At 39.6% G+C, this 21,153-nt stretch overlaps 1 protein-coding gene across 1 annotated transcript in view; it reads right to left on the reverse strand.

Moving 5' to 3' along the window:
• Window positions 1-4,775: 4,775 nt before the first annotated feature.
• LOC110958422 (arf-GAP with dual PH domain-containing protein 1) overlaps window positions 4,776-21,153 on the reverse strand; it is a 63,484-nt gene continuing 47,106 nt past the window's right edge. The window contains exons 5-11 of the mRNA XM_051939126.1: window positions 14,981-15,093; window positions 14,701-14,847; window positions 12,413-12,496; window positions 9,682-9,744; window positions 7,352-7,423; window positions 7,032-7,260; window positions 4,776-5,744 (exon numbers count right to left, since the gene is read on the reverse strand). Of these exons, the coding sequence (XP_051795086.1) occupies window positions 5,716-5,744; window positions 7,032-7,260; window positions 7,352-7,423; window positions 9,682-9,744; window positions 12,413-12,496; window positions 14,701-14,847; window positions 14,981-15,093 (737 nt within the window). The 3' untranslated portion in view covers window positions 4,776-5,715. The remainder of the gene's footprint in view (window positions 5,745-7,031; window positions 7,261-7,351; window positions 7,424-9,681; window positions 9,745-12,412; window positions 12,497-14,700; window positions 14,848-14,980; window positions 15,094-21,153) is intronic.

Consider the following 21,153-nt stretch of genomic DNA (forward strand, 5'->3'; position numbering starts at 1 on the left):
GTATGTGGTCCAGATGGTGTTTTTTATATAGAAGACACATCATGAGTAAAATGAGAAGTCAACACTATGACTGAGGATTTCCGCCTTGAAACTGCAGTGTACCAATGACAGTGTCCAAACTTCCAGGGTTTCATATGTGACAGATCTAACAAACCAGTCCTGTCAATGTGTAGAGTGAGGTTGTCTGCATCATTATTCTTCCTTAGAATCAATTTCCAGTTTTGAACATATATGACTGATTAACTCCCTCATCTGAACTTGCAATTGAGTAGTAAGAGTAGTTTCAGGCTACATCCACATTAATGCATTAAAACTTTACAATCCATAACCTCTGCTATGTTTCCATCTAGCATCCACCCTACTCAGGAGTTCAGGACCCATAAAATAGAGACTTTTGAACACAGGCAACTGTGCTCTGTCAGATTATCTTTAACTCTCACTATATTCATTCCTTCAGTCATCATGCTGCTATCACACGGCTGTTTTCTGGTATATTGCAAAGGCATTAGCTTTGACTACCAGTGGTTAATTCAACACAAATAATGACAACAGGTGTTGTCGACCCTTGCAGCTGTTGGGCTGTTAAGGAAATTTCTGGTCATGCCTTTTGTCATTGCTGTGCTTTTTTTTCAACTAAGCAACCAAGCCCCTGCTCCATGTTCAGCACCCACATGGCTTTTGTAGACTGTATAAACTTTGTGAAAAATAATGAAAATTTGGCAGCAAGAATGCCAGAAAAACAAGTTAAGATGGTGGAATAGTGTAACACTCATAGATTATTAAAGTACATCTAAAATCAAATACATTTTTAAGCTGATTTCAGTATAGTAAAAGTAGTGTCATTTTACAATTACATGGAAAAAATAAAGCATCATGTACAATTTTGAACTCCACAGTTAAATTTAACTAAACAGGGTAAATCCATAAAATAACAAGTTATTTAAAAACTCTTTAAAATGATCACCAATGAATTAGTTTTCTTTTACAAATGTTTTTGAATTGAAAGATTATTTTTGAAATGAAGCTAAATAACCTCTTCCTGATGGATGAATGTAGCTGTACATTGTTTGAACAGAGCTGTAGGTGAGCTGCTGTGTTGAAGCTGCAGTGAGTTGGTAAGAAGAGAGGTAGCAACTTCATAGCGACATTCTAGAGGAAGTAAGTAACTGGAATTACACTTAAATCATTTTTGAGACAGGGTGGGATTATTTCTATGTAGAGCCGGGCTGGGACTTTATATTAGGGCTGGGACTTTAACACGTTAATTTCAATTAATTAATTACTGTCGAAATAACGGGTTAAAGAAATTAACGCATTTTAATCGCAACTTTTCTCAGTTCCTTAATTTATGGCACACCGGTGGCACACTGCAGCACTTCAAGCCGACGGCATCACTTCAATGCTAAACACGTTGCTGTTAGCACCAGAGCTAACGTTAGCTATGACAGTCCCGCTAACGGCTAACGGTGGAGCCATCCCATAATAGACTACTTTAGAAGACAATGAAAGTGCTTTAGTTTACAAAAAAAGTCGTACAATGTTGAATATAATCACTATAATTGCATTTTGAGTTTGCAGTAATCTGTGAATGTAGCAGACAGATGAAAAATGCAGATAAATAGAGATGAAACTAACATTTTTATGGTTTAAGGTATTACACTGCCAAAGAGTAATAACTTAAACCACAAAAATGTCTGTCTTTTAATAAATTATACATTTTTGGTTTATGACAAAAGATTTTTGTTCATAAATAAAAATGTATATTCCTAAAAAAAAAAACTTCAAAATTACACCGTTTATCAGACCCAGAAACTATGAAAACAGAATGAATCTGTGGATTTTCTACTTTCTGAAGATCCTTGAACTACTTGTGCTTTTGTTATAGCCATGCAGTGGAAAAAAAAACAAAAACTAACTAAATCAGATTTTAAATCATCCAAATCATAATTTTTCTGTATTTCCTATTTTAAAATTGTATTAATTTGATACATTTTAAATTATAAACATGTATTCATTTGGCCAAAATCAACCAACATTTTTTTGAATTGAAAATAATTACTTATTGTGTCAAATATTGCTTTTTGACAAAAATGTGATTAATTGCGATTAATACATAATACATATATATATATATATATATATATATATATATATATATGTATTATATGTATATTGGCTGCACAATGGATTGGTGGTTAGCACTTTCGCCTTGCAGCTATAAGATCTCGGATTCATGTCTCCGCCTTACTGGGATCTTTCTGCATGGAGTTTACATGTTCTCCCTGTGCATGCATGGGTTTTATCCGCGTTCTCCGGCTTCTTCCCATAGTCCGAAAACTCTAAATTGTCCGTAGGTGTGATTGTGAGTGTGACTGTCTGATTGTGCGCTGGGATGGACTCCAGCCCCCCGAAACCCTAATGAGGATTAAGCAGTGTATAGATAATGGATGGATGGATCTAAATCTGTAACTTTAATACACAGATATGAGTTTGTATCGGTGAAATAACCTGGGAAGGGACTCAACACTCAAAGATTTATTTCTTCCTATGGTTGTACGGCTTCACTGTACACAAAAATGTATGTTTCAAGTTTGACAATCGAAGGCTATTTTCGAATTCATCCTCAAAAACGGCGCTTAACATTTGAGTTCAAGTGGTGTACCTGCCAGCGGGAGGCATGACATCAGAAGTAGTTTAGAAGCCAGTCATGGTTCTTCCACTGCTGCTTCATTTCCAGGTTGGTTCCAGTCTGACAGCTGCTCCTGCTGGGTTTCCTGTCAGGAGATTAGTTAATTTCATGCTCCCAGCTCCGGCTGTCCCGTCCATCGGCTGCAGGGCCTGATGGACAGGACAGCTGGAAAACAGATTCCAGTGACACTAAAGAAACGCTCCATTGACCCACAAAACACAACAATACTTGGAAGTGCTGACATAAATGTGGTCTGGGGTATCTAATTAATCTACACTCAAATTATGCTTGTCCTTATATCCAGGTTAAACTAGTGTGTGGTGAAGCAGCAGCTCTTCCTCTAATAAACATTTGCTACATGTTCCAGCACCTCACTGACCATATTATCTCCAGGACAAACACAGTGGCTGCTGAGTCGAGGTCCCACCCATTTTTAAACGCTTCCTGTGTGGGTCCGTCCCGGCTGCTGCAGCTCAGTGGCTCACTGTCTCAGCAGTTTACCATGACAACTTGATTGCCAACGACAACAAGGTGCCCAGACAGAAGCAACATTGATTTGGCCATATGTTCATGAGCCAGAGTGCGGAAGTTTGTGTAAGAGTGGCGAGATCATCAGGTGACATTTACTCCAGCAGACCTTGGCTTCACACAGTGAGCTCCTCAACACGTGTCGCCTTTTACAAGCGACCAATGAGCAGCCTCTACTGTGATGCAAAACAAGGGAGTGAGTTGAACTTCACTGGGATGATAGGGATGAAGACTGCCATCTCAGACGTCACTCCCAAATCTTCCATAGGTGTTTGAGTTGAGATCAGGTGACTGGTATATACAGGTCAGTGACCTCTGTTCTGTGCATGGAAATATCTGAACTTATGATGTCATTCAGAGTTTCTCCTGCCTCAAATTGAGCCTTTGGGGTGTGATCATGACCAGTCTGTGCACTCTAAAGCCAGTGAACTCATGTCACTTTATTTGACAGAAGCAGTTATGTGTTTCCTTGGTATTTCTGACCATTTGTTAAACAAACAAACAAAAATCTGTTATGACTGACTAAATTAAATAATAATCAACAAAACTATTGACATAGAAAGTAATTGTTATAATTACACTTAATTCTTATCTTTTTCCTTTTGAGGTGCCTCAGATGTCTTTTGACTTCGATACAAGTGGCCTTCTTTTTGCAACCAGAGGAGTTGCCCCCTGATGCCTGTAAGAAAAAATGCAGGTTTGAGGTACCAGCGTGTTTTCATATATATATATATATATATATATATATATATATATATATATATATATATATATATATATATATACCTTTAATATGGTCTATTCCATTAGCATAACAAGTGAATCCACAACAGAACTATTACCAGTGAAGATGCATTGTGGGTAATGTAGGCACCAGAAATTCACAACTAAGAAATTCTATATCTCTGGTTTTGCTGTGATGTATTTTGATGCTTATTAAAAATCTGTCTTTTTCAATGTTATAGCAATATTATAGTCCTGCAATGCTTGATCAGTGGAGTACTCTTTTAATGGAGTAGTGTCAGCTTCTTAACTAAGGTTCAAGAAAAAAGCAGATAAATGCATTCCCAAAAAATGTCAAACTGTTGTTTTCATTTTCCATCTGTCTGTAACACCCTTTTTCACTTGGTGATTATCTCCATGCTCTGATTCAAGGTTGACATCTTTCATAGGTCTTGCCATTCTCTCATTAGCCCTTAAACCTATGAGGACTGAATGCATTCATAACAGAACACCTCCATCTACTGGACTAATGGGGCATTGCTGTATTTTCATGACAGCATTGCCTTTGCAGTGCACATGTACAGAAGATAGGAATTTTCAGCAGACATGTGTCACTTAGAAAACAATATTTCTGTATATATTATTAACACCAGATTATGTTGATAGTAATATCTTTTACCATGTATTATAATGTAAGGACTTAAGTTTTCTATGCACCAGTGAGGATTCAGTACTGTTTGAATCAGGTTCTGACAGTGGGTGAGATGGTGAAGTGAGAAGTGAACAATGCATTATGTAATCCCAAAGATGACAGTGAAGAGTGAACACCGAAGCCTTGATTTCATGTTCATCTGTATTGATGTTAAGATCTTCATAATGAAACAAACTATCACTGTGATTTAAGGATCAACACAACAATGTGTATTCAAAACATGATGCAAAAATGTTTAAATTAAACAGTAGTAGAAGTGTTATATAAATTACAATCCTGTCACATTACAATCCTTGAAAGCAGCAATAACTGTCTACGATGACTCTGTATGTTCAACAGTAAAAATAAATAAGAGAACAGCTGTAAGATTGAGGTTTTAAAAGAACCCTGCCTGGGTGCAGATCTGCCACCTCCAGCTACGTGATGGCGTTCACTGAGAGTTTGTGTGTGAGTTTTGTATGCATATTTGTTGTTAACAGCACTTTGTAGGTTCAGGTTTATCAGGGTTTCAGTGCCAGAGGTTCAACCTCACAGCGTCCTCAATCAAAACGTCACAATTTCCACACACACGGTAAGCCACTGTCATCAAAACTGTACATTCAATAAATTAACAATGCATTGTCTTTGTTAAGCAACCAGTGAAATGACTCTAGATTACATAATTACATTAGATTACAGGCAGAATGAACCATTCACAAGACAAAATCCTGGGGAGATGGGAGCTGGTCGCAGGGGAAAGGCTGAGGAGAGGGAGGGTGTTTGGCATTATAATGTACAGCACAAGGTTGGTAGGCAATAGTGATGACATCATCTACCCTTTGGCCTCAGATCGCCCCACAAGGAGCCTTGAGTCCCTTAGAGTTTTAAATTTTCTACACATACATAGACTGGAGTCTCTCTGACGTTTTCTCTTCTTCTTCTTCTTCTTCATCTTTTCTTATCTGGGCCCATCCCAAAATCCCCTCCTGACCCCCAACCCCATGGTCTGTGGCCCCCTGCTGGGGCTGTCTCTGATCTGAATGAGACTGGGTCGGTCCAGTTGAGTTTTCGCTCCATGCAGGCATCAAGGTTTGTGTTTAAAATGGGCCTCCACTGCAGAGACAGACAGACAAAAGGAGGTACAGCGATGTAAAATGAATGTATTTTCATATAGTCTGGTTTCTGCTAAATACATCGTTTTTATGTGGCAATGCAGATTCTTTTGCATAAAAGATGTTGGAAGCCAGTGTTTTGTGTTAACATTCAAGGTCTTTTTAAATTCAACACATATTCCCTGTTCCCAAGCACAACCACAGGATGCACTGCAGACTTTTCCAAGAGGCTCTTTTCAGTCTGTTAGCAGCAGAAACTCCTGTTGGCATATAGTTAAGCCTTTGTAGACTTTGTTGGATTGTAGTTTAGTTTTCCCCCTAAAATTTTTAACAGACTGCATAGGACACTCATCAATGTTAAAAGCAGGATTGATGTATTGATGAAGTTGAAAGAATGTTTCCAAAACCAAATGTTATCATGAAATACAACATTTTTCTGATTAGAATTGACACATAAATTTATAAATTTGTTGTTCCAATGTATGTCTTCAGATTGTACATATATGTGTGTGTGTGTGTGTGTGTGTGTGTGTGTGTGTGTGTGTGTACTTGTTTCTGCTATACCGGTGGGGACTTTGACCTGACTATTTGCTATAAAGGTGGGGACTTGTCTTATGGTGGGGACCTAAAATGAGGTCCCCACGGGTGGCAACACCGTTCTCTTGGCCATATTGTTGTTAATAAAAAATGTAAAAGTGCAAAAACGTTTGTTTAGGGTTAGGCATTGATTTGGTGATGGTTAAGGTTAGGGTTAGGGTAAGGGTTAGGAGTTAGATATGAATGGGAGTCAATGGTAAGTCCCCACCGGTATAGAAAAACAAACATTGTGTGTGTGTGTGTGTGTGTGTGTGTGTGTGTGTGTGTGTGTGTGTGTGTGTGTGTGTGTGTGTGTGTGTGTGTGTGTTTAGTTAGTTAGTTAGTTAGTTAGTTAGACAATGCAACTTCTGCCAAAAACTTAGCTCTTTGTATTTGAAGACATCAGTGGAGGACAGATTTGGTTCTGAACTTCAAAGCATATTATGTTTAGGATACTGTTTGCTATTTTTATCAGACTATCACTCCAAGTTTTTTATTGGTGAAAAAAAGGTATAAAGACTTAAATCTGTACATTTACTGTAATTAGACATCACCAACATTAAGTAGTGACTTGTAATTAAACAACAGAAAATTTGAAAAAGCAAATTGTTTTTTGTCTGGTTATCACCACTGAAATTTGAAGTTAAGTTATGATTAATAAAACTTTACTGCATATTAACCGTCTCATCATTTAAATGTTCTGACCAATCACCTGCATATTCCTGTGGCCTCATTGGTCGATTGATGACCCTCTGAAAAGCAGCTATCCAATCCCGTTGCTCGGCCTCCGTCTCACAGGCAAAGAGAAATTTCCTGTCAGGCGTGACGATGGTGATGCCATGGTTCCAGTGATAGCCCTGTGTGGACGGAGGCAGGCCGGACAGGACGGTGTAGCTGTTCTCCTTGCTGCCGATGAACACCTCACCTCGGGCATAGGCATCCTGGGAGGCAGAAAGATGCCATGGAAGCCATGTGAGCAAAACTGCATGACCCAGAAATCAAAAGGTTAGGACAATGCAGGTCTCTTCTTACCAGAGGGTCTTTAAAATACATGAGGCGCCTGTCATCCATAGTAAACCACCTCTTCTTGAAGCCCTCTGTGTGCTGGAGCAAAGCAAGACAGACAGGGAAATTACCAAGAGAAATAACAGGAGGCAATCAGTGAACTGCAAATTGTATCAATTATCATAACAGCTCTGCAGATACTCTGCAAGTCTAAAAAAATTGAAGCTTTGAAATGACTTTTAATAATAATGATAACAGCTTGCATTTATACAGCGCTTTAAAAAGATCTGGGGATAGTTTACGCGTTTAAAGACACAGAGACAATAGCACCAGAACAGATAATAATGCCTGGCAGACGGACAGCATTAACTGAGACCACAGGCCTCGGTGAAGTGGTGGGTTTTTACACGTCTTTTGAAAGTCACAATAGAAGTAGTGTTGCGGATCACTGCCAGGAGAGATTTACCACACTGAAGGCTCAGTCGAAAAAAGCTGCAGTCTGGTGCTGCAGACCTGTGTCCAAAACCGCAGAATCCAGGACAGGGTATAAGCATGGAAGAGGTTTTATAATGAGGGAATGTATAGGTTAGGAAGAAGACCTTGTATGAGATATCGAACTGGATTAGGAATCAGTGATGGGGGATGAGGGTGATGTTGTAGCCATGGTTTGGTGTGGGTGAGAACACTAACAGATGAGAAGGTGGAGTCCACAGTGACACTTTGTCTGCGGACTTCAGGGGATAAGCAGATTGAGCACTTGTCGAGGTCAAGTAGAAGATCTCAAACCTTCCTTTAATATTGAGAGACTAATTATTCTCTACGCTGCAGCACATGAGTGCTTCAGTAGAATGCAACTGGACTACTTACAGCTCCTATATTTACTTAGCTCTAAACAGATACTTATCAGATACTTCTAATGCAGTCTTTAGATCCCTCTGCAGACAGTTTCAACAACATTCACACCGAAAGTCATGTGATTCTGCATCCTTAAAGAGCCTTGAGTCATGTCAGTTGGATGTGGAAATAAATACCTGAGCCACTTCCACTTCCAGCCACTTCCAGCCACTTTGGGCCCTTTTAAATAATAAGCAAAACTTATTCAAAAAGCAAAAAAATGTCCATTTCTGATTACCATTAGATGGGTCACTGAGAATCTACACTGACATATTCATAGGTTGGTCTTAACAATATGCAAAACATTTTGCTACCTAAATACACTCATTTGCCACTCTATTAGGTGCACCTTGCTAGTAAAAAGTGGGAACCCCTTTTGCCTATAGAACTGCAGAGATTTTGGTCCATACTGACATGATAGCATCACGCTGTTGCTGCAGATTTGTCAGCTGCACATCCATGACAGAAATCTCCTGTTCCACCACATCCCAAAGTGCTCTGTTGGAGTGAGATCTGGTGACTGTGAAGGCCTTTAGAACACAGTGAACTCACTGTCACGTTCAAGAAACAAGCTCAAGATGATTTGAGCTTTATGAAATGGTGGATTTTCCTGCTGGAAGCAGCCATCAGGAGATGGGTACACTGTGGTCATAAAGGGATGGACATGGTTAGCAACAATACTCAGATAGGCTGTGGTGTTTCAACAATGCTCAACTGGTACTAAGGGGCCCAAAGTGTGCCAAGAAAATATCCCCCACACCATTACACCATCACCACTAACGTAAACCGTTGATACGAGGTGGGATGGGTCCATGCCTTCATGGTGTTTACGCCAAATTCTGACTCTTTCATCTGAATGTTGCAGCTGAAATGGAGACTGATCAGACCAGGCAATGTTTTTCCAGTCTTCTATTGTCTAGTTTTGGTGAGCCTGTGCAAATTGTGGCCTCAGTTTCCTGTTCTTAGCTGACAGGAGTGGCACCTGATGTGGTCTTCCGCTGCCTTAAATGGGCTGTGTAAATTAGCTGTTTGCCGCTAGAGGTGAAATTCGTGGACCGGCGCAAAATGGACAAAAGCGAAAGCATTTGTCAAGAATGTTTTCATTAATCAAAACATTCTGGAAGATTCTGCAAGGTGATCAGGTGGACCTAATAAAGTGGCTGGTGAGACATGATTTACATGTTGTGTATTCTGAAATCACTGTGTTTAAACAAAAAAAACACTGCAAACCTAGACATAACCTTATTCCAAAATGACAAACAACATGTCACCAGGCTCACTAAGCTTAAGCTGGCTCTTGGTTGCAAACATGTTAACAGGATAGCAAAGTAAAAAACTGATCTCTTCTCTGTTATATATTTTGTGTGTTTTAGTTTGGTCAGATTTAAGCAGATGAATAGTGAAAAAGAGATGCAATTGATACTGATAAATCCTTGTTTCCCTTAAGAGTGATGCTCACAAACCTTTGGGCCAGTTTTCTCCATGAAACCTTCCTTCATGAAGTTTCGGGTCAATTTAGGCACCAGCTGGAGCCAAAAGAGACAAGAGAGAGTCACATTAAAATAAAAGCATGCATAAAATATTAAAAATTACATTTGTTTCTGGAATGGATGACTGCTATGGATATTGTGCAGTTGCTTGATCAATCAATCAATCAATCAATCAATCAGAGTTTATTTGTATAGCACTTTTCATACAAAAGTAGCACAAAGTGCTTAACAATTTAAAAACAAACAATAAAAAACAATAAAAAGACAATGGCCCACATCCCTCCCAAACCCTGCCCCACAGCATACTTCCTAAGAACACACAGACATACACACGCAGACAGTCAGACACACACGCACACGCACGCTATTGTAAAAGAAATAATAGTGTGTATTGGCTGAGAGCAGAAGCACCAGAAAGAGGAAACACCATCAATGAGAGTCGCCTGCACCCGGGGCAGCAGCAGCAGGCCCCATCAGGGCCAACAGGCCACCTAGCTCCAGGGCCACTTGGCCCTGGCCCCGCCAAAGCCCCAGATGCAGACGGCTCCCCACTGAGGAAACACTGGAATCTAAAATAGGCGTGTTAAAAATAACACGTAAAAACTAAAAATTGAAGAATAAAATAGCTACTAAAAGATAAAGAATAGTAAAATAGTAAATAAATAGTAAAATAAATGGTAAAATAGATAGTAAAATAAATACTAAAATAGTGAAATAATAATATAGTATACAAAATAATAAAATAAATATAGAAATAAAAGCAAAACCAGGGAATAAACAGTATAAATCAAGGCATTAAGATAAAATAAAAGCATTATGTAAAAGCCAGTTTAAAAAGGTGAGTCTTGAGCCTGCATTTAAAAGTCTCTACGTTCTCTACAGCCCTCAGGTCCTCTGGCAGGCTGTTCCACAGGCGAGGGCCATAATGTTGAAAAGCTGCCTCGCCATGTGTCACTGTATTCACCTTGGGAATTATCAAAAGGCCAGTGCCAGAGGACCTGAGGGTCCGTGAGGGTTCATAAGGTAAAAGTAGATCAGATAAATATGAAGGCCCAAGACCATTAATACATTTAAAAACTGTTAAAATAATTTTAAAGTCTACCCTGAAGCACACAGGGAGCCAATGCAGTGATTTTAAAACTGGTGTAATGTGGTCCCGCTTTCTGGTCTTCGTCAGGACTCGTGCAGCTGAGTTCTGCAATAATTGGAGGTGAGAAATAGTTTTTTTGGGAAGACCAGAAAGCAGGGCATTACAGTAGTCCATTCTACTAGAAATAAAAGCATGCATTAACATCTCTGTGTTTGCTAGAGAGAGAAATGGGCGGACTCTGGCTATATTCTTTAAATGGTAAAAACCTGTTTTAGTTACTTGTTTAAGATGAGGTATAAAATTAAGCTCAGAGTCAAAAATGACACCCAGATTTTTTACAGAACCAGCAGGTTTAAAAGATAGCGAAGACAGTTTTAATAAAAGTTTCTCTCTCTTGGCCTCAGGGCCGATAACTAAAACCTCAGTCTTGTCCTGGTTGAGCTGCAAGAAATTCTCTGCCATCCAAGATTTGATGTCTAAAATACAGTTAAAAAGGGCATCGACTGGCCCTGTGTCATCGGGAGACACGGCAATGTAAAGTTGAGTGTCAAGATGGCAAGATGGATGAGTTATTTTCTTTTTGAAAGCATTGTGGTCAACTTGTGAAAGTCAGCTCTCTTACAATCAATAACAAGTATACAAAACTAATAATAGAGGTATGCACAAATACTGAAAACCTTATAATTACTTCACCAAAGAATGCGGTGGAGTTTTGTGATGATCACCGTTGGTTTGTCCGTCCGTTTGTCTGTCTGTTAGCAACATTACTCAAAAACGGACCAACAGATTTGGAAGAAATTCTCAGGGAAGGTCAGAAATGACACAAAGATCAAGTAACTAGATTTTGGCAGTGACACGGATTATAGTCTGGATCAACAGATTTATTAAAGATTTCAGCATCATTGAAAGATAGCAGCACGGTGTCTCTGTCTCTACGTCAGCTGCCTGCTGACGATCACATGATTGCGATCCTACTACAAATCCACCACTGCGGACCACAAATTGTTTAAAGTTTTCATCCAGCAGAAATGAAACAACGACTGAGCAGCTTTGAGTGCTTTTCTTGTTCCTGATGTTGCAGTCTTGGTTTTAGAAACACCCCAGATAGCAAACTATGGGTGAATCAATGTTGAATCTATGTTGAGACCTAACGTAGAAATTATACAGAAAGCGCAAGGTTGATAAAATGTTGAGTCAACGTTTGCTTTTCAACCATAAATCACACTTTACCCAAATAGCAAAAGATGTTAAATCAATGTTGAATTAGGGTTAAGAAGGTTGAATAGTGGTTACGGTTGAAGATTGATGGTTGGATCAACATTGATTCAACAACATTTTGTCAACATTGAAGTTTGTGTTTAAAAGATGCCATTGAATCTACATTGTATTTTGGTTTAATTAAAATGTTTGACAGGTCAATGTTTAATTAATGTTGAATCTATGTTTGCAAACATGTAATCCATGTAAGCAAACGTTGACTCAACATTTTATCAACCTTGCACTTTCTGTATAATTTCTACGTTAGGTCTCAACATAGATTCAGCATTGATTCACCCATAGTTTGCTATCTGGGACACCATGAACAGACATCTCTATCAGTCACATTATCCTCACCTCCTCATCACTTGCTCCTGGGAAGGCGACCTGCAGGTAGTGAAACCTGGCCGCCCTTATAGCATTGAACCAGTCGACCATCTCCTGCAAAAACAAACACTCTCTTTGTCAACAAGTCCTGCTGGATTTCGCATACTATCTATTACTGTATGCATTTTGGGTTCTGAATGAAGGGTTTTTTGTTTTTTTTTTGCATTTTAAAAAAAAGTCTCATTCTTGTTAATGTTTTTACATGTAGCAAGGTGTTGTTCAAAGTACCTCTGCTGTGTGGATGCGCAGTGCTGTCAATAACGCCACCACAGGACCAGAGTGACGATGACACTGAATGAACCCAGTGAACTCTTCCTGTCACAGCCTTCAGTACCACTACTCTACCAGCAGAGGGGGAAGCACTCCCTCTAACTCCATCCCTCACTCCTCATTTTTCAGTCAACTGAATGGCTATTAATATCTGTCTGTTTCTTCTCTCTAATCGTGTCATTTTTGATAAAGTCTTTCTCTACTTCTATTTTAGTCGCAAATTCCGGACATGCAGCAGCACTGTGAGGCTCAGCAGTATAAAACCCTCAGTGAGAGACAGAGGACACAGATACACACTGGGAGGTTCACAATTAGAATGATGAAGGAAGGAAAATGAGGGCAGACATTCATCTACAAGCTTCCTTGTTCTCATAGTAGTGATACAAATTAAATGATTGGAATTCTATTTTAGTGAAGTTTGTCTCCATGTCAGTGTAAACATCCATCCATCCAGCTATCATCTATACACCGCTTCCTCCTCTGTAAGGTCGTGGGGGGGCTGCAGCCCATCCGAGCCAACTCAGGGCAAAGGCAAGGAACACCCTGGACAGATCACCAGTCTATCGTGGGGCCACATAGAGATACAATGACTCTCACATTCATAGTTACGAATTAAAGCCAGAGTACCTGGAGAAAACCCACGCATGCACAGGGAGAACATGCAAACTCCATGCAGAAAGATCCCAGGAAGGCTGGGACGCAAACCGGGGACCGTCTGACTGCAAGGCAAAAGTGCTAACCACCAATCCACTGTGCACAGCCCTCAGCTAAACATACAAAAAGTTAAATGTTTTCTCGCATAAATAGAAAACCCAACAAATGTAGAAAAAAACCCAGTAATCAGTGATTATTTACTGAGATTTAGATAGGTATCAGTTTTTAGTTTCAGTTACTGTTCGATAGATTTTCAGCATTTCTTTGGATCTAGATTAATGATTGTAAAATCTGTACAGCAATGCAGCTATTATATACATTCTTTACGCTGTCATAAAATGAATAATATCGATGACAGCTTACAACACTGTCTAGGTTTTCTGTATCATTACTACCAAACTGCATGTTCTTTCTGGTAAATGTCCAAGAAATGATGTCCACGTATGTGGATGCCAGGTCCTAAAGCCCGGTAAAAAAAAGCAGTTTTGATCTCTGTTCCTAAATTCCCCTCAAATTATAATAAATATCTGCTAGGTCAAACTAGAAGCTTGTAGACAGCTGCCAAAAGCACCTAGTTGATGTCAAAACGGCCAATGAACATTTAACCAAATATTAGTATTGCAGTCTGTATATCTTTGACAGAGCAGATTTCCAGAAGACCGATAATAAATCCATTAAAGAACCAAAACTGCATGATTGCTTTTTGTAATATAGATACATGTGTTTCACAAATTGAGTCACAAGAGTCATTGGAAACTCAAGATAGCAGTACTATACATGATCGCTACAAGAGTATGTCAACTTTTGTTTATGAATCCACAATCAATGGTTTGAAAAGAAAAGACATCTACAAGAACTAAGTGCTGACTTTCATCTTTACAGCTGTTTGATCCTTTGGAAAACTAACAAAAATTCTAGCAATCTAAAGCCTGTTTATTATTTGTATTATTTTAAAAAAAATTATCTTTACATTGCCTCTTGATTTTTTTTTAACACTAGTTGCTAATATAAAAATGTAAATACAGACATCCAAAAAAATCACCATTTAGCCCTCACAGTGATTGTCTAAACAACGCAAGAATATGTCACTATAGAAACACCGACTGAACATTCCTTTTTAAGATTCTGGATGTATAAAAAATCCAAAGGGAAAATTAATTATTAAGCAACATATATGATTTTCCAACATTACATTGCTAATGCTGTACTATTGCACTGTCCTATTGTAATCTAGGACTTGACATGTTGTAAATGAGAAGCCTGTCACACCAAGATAGAAAATAATTAAGAGTTACTTGTGCAGAAATACAATGACTAAGTGTGTGACAGTGTACCTTAGCATCACTGTGATAAACAAAGATGTTCCTTGTGCTGTTGTCTTTCAAGTAGGTGATCTGCAGGCCACAAGGATTGCCAATCTTAGCAGGCTGGAAGGTGGCATTGAGGGTTTCAATTTTCATTACTGCCTTGGGATCCCTGGCCTAATGGAGGCAGAGGTAAACAACAAACAGAACAATGTAAAAGTCTCATATTCCTGAGTGTTTTGGGCTTTTACCAAAGTGAAATTTTGCTGCTGTGAACACCCACTAAAATCGACTGTATCATCTCGCTTACATCCTGCTTGTTGAAGTATTTCAGTGCTCCCTCCCTCTCCGACAGGACGAACTTTCGGCTGAGGAACTGACCGTTGTCTCTTCCTCGTTTCCATAGAAACCCCTCTCGGTACCCTGGGCAGAGAGAGAAAAAAAAGTGTGTGTGTGGTTGGGAGGCTGGTACCAAACACCCTTGAGAGGAGACAGGAGATCAAACAGAGGAGACATTTCGGACAGTAAATGGTGAGATGTTGTAACTGGTTAGTGTAAGATGATACCTAAGTTAAGCTGAAATCAAAGATCGTTTGAAATCTCATTGGAATAAGGAGGCAAAGGAAGGAGGGAGTGTACCAAAGTGAGACAGCAGAGCAAGAAGAAACAAATAAGAGAGGGTAAAATTTAGCAGGAAATGCAACATGAGTCAGCACCCAGAGAGATTGTTATTGTTCCTGTACATAGAACATCCTATTTTTTCATGTTAATGACATACTGCTCTATTTATAGCCTGCAATGTCGTCTTCTGGTTGTTTGGCCTATTTCAGTAAATCGCTCTGCCCACACTGCCTTCTTTTCTCTCTTTTATTTTCTATTTCTGCTATGCTTTGAAGTGTTTTTTGTTTAATCTGGATCTATTTCTGTGGCTTGAATGGGAGGAAGACTTCTAAGTATAATCAGGTAGCGCATCAAAGAAACGACTAATTTACATTCCAGCTATGTGCCTGATGCTGAGTGTTTTATAATGAGCACTAATTGTGAAATAAACTACAATTCCTGCGCTAAAAATTACAAATGAGTGTAAATGGGGCAAATGTGCCATGAATGATTATATGGTGAAGTGTAAAAGGAAAGGAAGTATTAAGCTAAGAAAAAAGATGCCTCTAATGCATCTGGGGAATCAACTTTAGGAAAAGGATCTTTGAGCATTGCTTCTTCCTGCACTGGTATCTACAGCAATCATGCTGATAGCTTTATCTACTTGGTTTTTAAGATGCTCGTGTCTGAAATATCTACCTGCATTGCAATAAAATGGAGATGAATGGAAATCTAGGTGTCTTCAAATCACTGAAAATGACATTTCAAATTTTCTACAGCTACATCTCCACTTCCACAAAGCTCACTCAATAGTTTTCGTAGGAACTAAAACCATTCACTGTGAGGTTTGGAGATTATTTATCTAGATTTATTGGGGCATTATTTCTGGAAATACACACTAGCATTGATATTAAACAAAATATGTTGTTTCGGTGCTAAAAGCATACAAGCTTAATTTTCTTCACCTGCATTATACTGAGTTGAGGCAGAAAACTCAAAGATTTTATTTGCTTGGATTTTAACCCTTTACGCTTCAGTGCGTCGTAGGTGTACCGCCGGCAGTACACCTACTAATTTGCATAGGAATTTCAAGAATGTCCGACGGCTGCAAACCCGATTATACAAACACTATACGCCGATGGAAAGCTTAGATTCTCATGAATCCGCCGGTATAAACCACTTTCAGATGTGATTACCACAGCGGGTGAGAAAAACACATTTGTCCGACAAAAACAAATATTCATCCATCTGTTCTCTATACACGGCTTCAACGCACACAGCGCGACTCACATTTCCGGGTTTATTATTACACACAGAAAAAAAGATTCCACAAAAAACGGCCATAATCCAACCTTTTACATCCAGACAACACAAGCCAGTAAACTATTTTGTCCAAAACATGTCCTGAAGTCGGTATAAAATCCCCGAATCGGTCGTTTTCAAGGAAATCCACCTCGCGATGTGCGTCCAATATTCCCTGTATTTTTCGTCATTTTTTTAATTTAAAAATAGAATATTAGCGATTTTTTTGTACTGAAAACGGCTGGAATTGACTGAAGCTTAAAGGGTTAAAATCCAAGCAAATAAAACCAACATAACTGTACCAATAGGGCTAATCACTAGGACTCTGTGAGATGTAACCACAGACAGTGTATTAAAGATGGAGGCAGCGACTGTTATGTCACTCATTGGTTTGTTGACTACTGTTTTGAGCATGGTATTTGTTGGTGCCATCTTGGTCTTTTAAAACCAAACATAAGCCAGAGGTGAAACTAACTGAGAACTGGAGGACCCAAAGCACAGTGATGCAGTGGTGACTTGTCAATCATAAAAATAAAGGCCCGCCCTAAAACAATCCTATGTATCGTCTGTTTTCTTGTAAATGGGACCATAATTTACAAAATGAACATGGAGACTTGAAATTAGCAATTGAGACCATAAAGTCATTGGGAAAATGTCTATTGGAGTAACAGATCTAGTGGGAAATACTTCTTGCAACTAGTTATGGCGCCCCTGATGGTTGCTGGAAAGAATGCAGGCACTTCTACATTGACTTATTTTTTCAGTTCAAGCAGTGTTGTGCACAGACATTTGGGGAGGGGGGCAGGTGCTCAGTGGAAAAAAAAAAAAGGGCGCCTTGTGTGGCATGTAGAACCACTGGCTGCCTTAATATAACAGTGTGAAATTTGAAAAAAAAATCAGGAACACATTTTCAGTAACAGCATTTATTTTAACATCTTAATAATAACACACAAAGGGTCAGTAAAACAGTGTACCGTAACACTGTAAATGACATAATAATAAAACAAATGACCTTTAGAAAGGTGAGTGAGTTGTGTGAGCATTATAACTCTCCTGCTTTATCATCATGATCTGTCTCCTCATCTTCCCTAGATGTTTTTTTTTTTTTACCCAGGAGAGCAGAGAGCTGCTTCACTGGGTGGCCTGCTGTAGCTCCCTTTCTTTGTCTCTCTTGATCCTTTCCCTTCTGGGTATGCTGCAACTGGTAAATTAAAAGACATCGACAATATCAAGACTGACTCCTGACACAGGGTACAACAAGGCAGAAAGCTACTTTTTCCTTTTTGTCATTTAGCAAATAAGTCACAGCAAGTGTTGCCTTTACCTAATGTAGGCTAATAATAAACCTACACAAACTAAATATTCAGTTATAGTATACTGATCATATGCTGTACGAATTCATCAAATAACATTGGTTGTGTGGTCAACGTCGTCACGTTATGTCAATTAATTGATTATGGGTAGCATCGAGCTTGTTAAGCAGGCAGGCAGTTGGCTAATTTAGGCACGGTTGTTTTGCGCTGTATGAGACAAGCTACTTCACAACAGAGACAAATAAATGTACCGTGTAGGCTTATGAACAATACACTTGATTAATTTACGTGTTACCTGGTTGGTGGCTACAGTCAGGGTGAAGATGCCTGTGGGCTGTGCAGCTGCTGCCACGCGCATGTCTGCTCCTTGTGTTAACGTTACGAGATGGGGCAGGGCGAGTCGCGGCACGGCACGGGTCGTGCGTGTGTATGTGTGCCTGTGTGTGTGTGTGTGTGTGTGTGTGTCTGTGTTCGTTTAATGTTAAAAAAAGAAGAAGAAGTTGAGACGCGGAGGGCACCTGCTTGATACTGAGGGCAAGGGGCAGGTGCTCTAGCACCACCTGGTGTCTATCTGCCACTGAGTTCAAGAGACTGTGTACACATTGTCTACATACAGTCTATGGACAAAAGATAGAACAGTTAGAGTATTCTTGGGTGAACTTGCCCTTTAATTACAAATTAAATCAGTGTGCTTTTTTTCATCTATCATTTTTTGGTTACTTGATGGTAGCAATACAGCCACAAATACAGTGTGTTACAAAAGGTACCACTGAGGGAAACATGTCTCTTTAGCTTCTAAATGCACCACCATGTTTATCAGTTAACAAATCCTTTGCTAAAACAGGTGATGACTTCTGCTGGAAGAAGGGTAAAAGAGTCAAGTAGTAGTAAAGGTACAGTAGTACTGAGATTTAACTAAAACAGAGTTGTGTGATAAGCCTTTGTGAGCTTGGTACCAATTGACCCCTTTACTTTGTCACCTAATTTATTGTTTACATGAAAATATTTTGTAGTGTAGCTTTAAAGCAAAAAAAAAAAAGTGACAGACAATACTTAGCTCAATGACATATTGATGTCATAGCCTTATCTGCTTCCATTATTGTGGATAACCTTTTAAGTCCTAGGCTATTTTTTTAAACTTCAATTTGAAATAAAAAGCCCAAATCTTGTTGATAACAGCTAAACACTGTGAGGCCAAAACAAACAACCTTGGGCTCTGTGGACAAAAGATCTGAAAGAATCAAGTGATCATCAAATGATGACACTTTCACTACCTAATAAAAATGATAAATTAGAGAGTAAATAACCACCTTGTAACAACGAGTCAGTGACCCTGATGCTATCAAACATGTTCTAAAATTTTGCATCCGTGGTTCTACGACGTTTGATACAACAGAACTCAAGCACAACAAATGCTACATCAGCTTTAGTCGCAGCGGTAGCAGGCAGCCTGACTTGGTAACCTTAGGAAAAGGGCTGCCTTTTTATAACTGATATAGCATGCATCCTGGTCTACCTGCAGGTCCTTTTCATACTCACTCACCATTTCTTTACTCTACTGCTCTTTTTACCATGTCCTTTATTTACTGCTCTTAATTACTTCGCCTCTATTTTTTCCTTCTCTGCACTCATTCTGCTCCATCAGTGTATGTCTCTCTTTGTGTCTGTGACTTTCTGACATGAAGCATTCACCTACACTGGCATTACCTCATCGATCAATAGCTTGCTTTGTCCCCACCCTCGCCTCCTTCCCTGACACTCTTTTTCTTAGTTCTATCTTTTGCATATCGGATCAATGTTGGCCGCTGTGGAGGCCAGGCTACTGCCTATAGTCAATCTCAGCCACCCACGCACACACACGCAAACACACAGCAATACCATGAGTCACACTGTCATCTCTGTTTGTGCATTCATCCTCTCTTCATCACTGGTTCTTCATGACATGTGCATATGTGTGTCTGTCTGTGTGTGTGGGTTGGTCTAATTCATGTTGTGGGGAACTCCATCTGCTTGCAGTCACATTATGGGGATATGACATCCTTATGGGGACAAAAAAAACTCTTCACGTGAAGAGAGGTTTTAAATCAATGCCATGTCCTCTGAAGTCATTAAAATACTACTGAATGTGTGTGTGTGTGTGTGTGTGTGTGTGTGTGTGTGTGTGTGTGTGTGTGTGTGTGTGTGTGTGTGTGTGTGTGTGTGCGTGTGGGTGGGTGTGTGGGTGTGTATGTGTGGGTGTGTGAGTGTGGGTGGGCAATTAAAGGGGTTGCGGGGACCTAATGTCCTCACAACCATAGGAAAACCAAAAGAAATGTCATTTGTGGGGACCTCATTTGGGTCCCCATGAGGGGAAACAGTGTTTTCTTGGCCATGTTGTTGTCACTGAAAAAAGTAAAAGTGCAAAAACGTTTCTTTAGGGTTAGCCATTGTTTTGGTCTGGGTTAAGGTTAGGGTTAGGGGTTAGATATGAATAGGAGTCAATGGTAGGTCCCCACAAGGATAGGAATACACAGTGTGTGTGTGTGTGTGTGTGTGTGTGTGTGTGTGTGTGTGTACTTGTTTCTGCTATTCCGGTGGGGACTTTGACCTGACTATTTGCTATAAAGGTGGGGACTTGTCTTACGGTGGGGACCTACAATGAGGTCCCCACGGGTGGCAACACCGTTTTCTTGGCCATATCGTTGTTAATAAAAAATGTAAAAGTGCAAAAACGTTTGTTTAGGGTTAGGCATTGATTTGGTGATGGTTAAGGTTAGGGTTAGGGTAAGGGTTAGGAGTTAGATATGAATGGGAGTCAATGGTAAGTCCCCACCGGTATAGAAAAACAAACGTGTGTGTGTGTGTGTGTGTGTGTGTGTGTGTGTGTGTGTGTGTGTGTGGAGGCTGTAAGTGTGGCATTTGTGTGTGGCTGGCCCATGCATGAGTGTGTCTAGTAGTATACATTTCACATCTTGTTGAAGATGGTATTCTCTCATTGGCTTACAGTGACCTCATCCATTTATTGTTACAGTGGAGAATCTTGCATGCGCGCACATACACACACACACACACACACACACACACACACACACACACACACACACACACACACACACACACGTGTGTACTTCTATCTTAGTGAGGACATCCATAAGCGTAATGCATTTCCTAGAGCCTTACCCTAACCTTAACCATCACAACTGATTGCCTAAACTTAATCCTTACCCTAACCCTAACCAAACCTCAATTCATACCTGTTCTCTAAAAACAAGTCTTCACCCTCAAACAT

This window comes from Acanthochromis polyacanthus, chromosome 19 (assembly GCF_021347895.1).
Source record: "Acanthochromis polyacanthus isolate Apoly-LR-REF ecotype Palm Island chromosome 19, KAUST_Apoly_ChrSc, whole genome shotgun sequence".
Lineage (NCBI taxonomy): Eukaryota > Metazoa > Chordata > Actinopteri > Pomacentridae > Acanthochromis > Acanthochromis polyacanthus.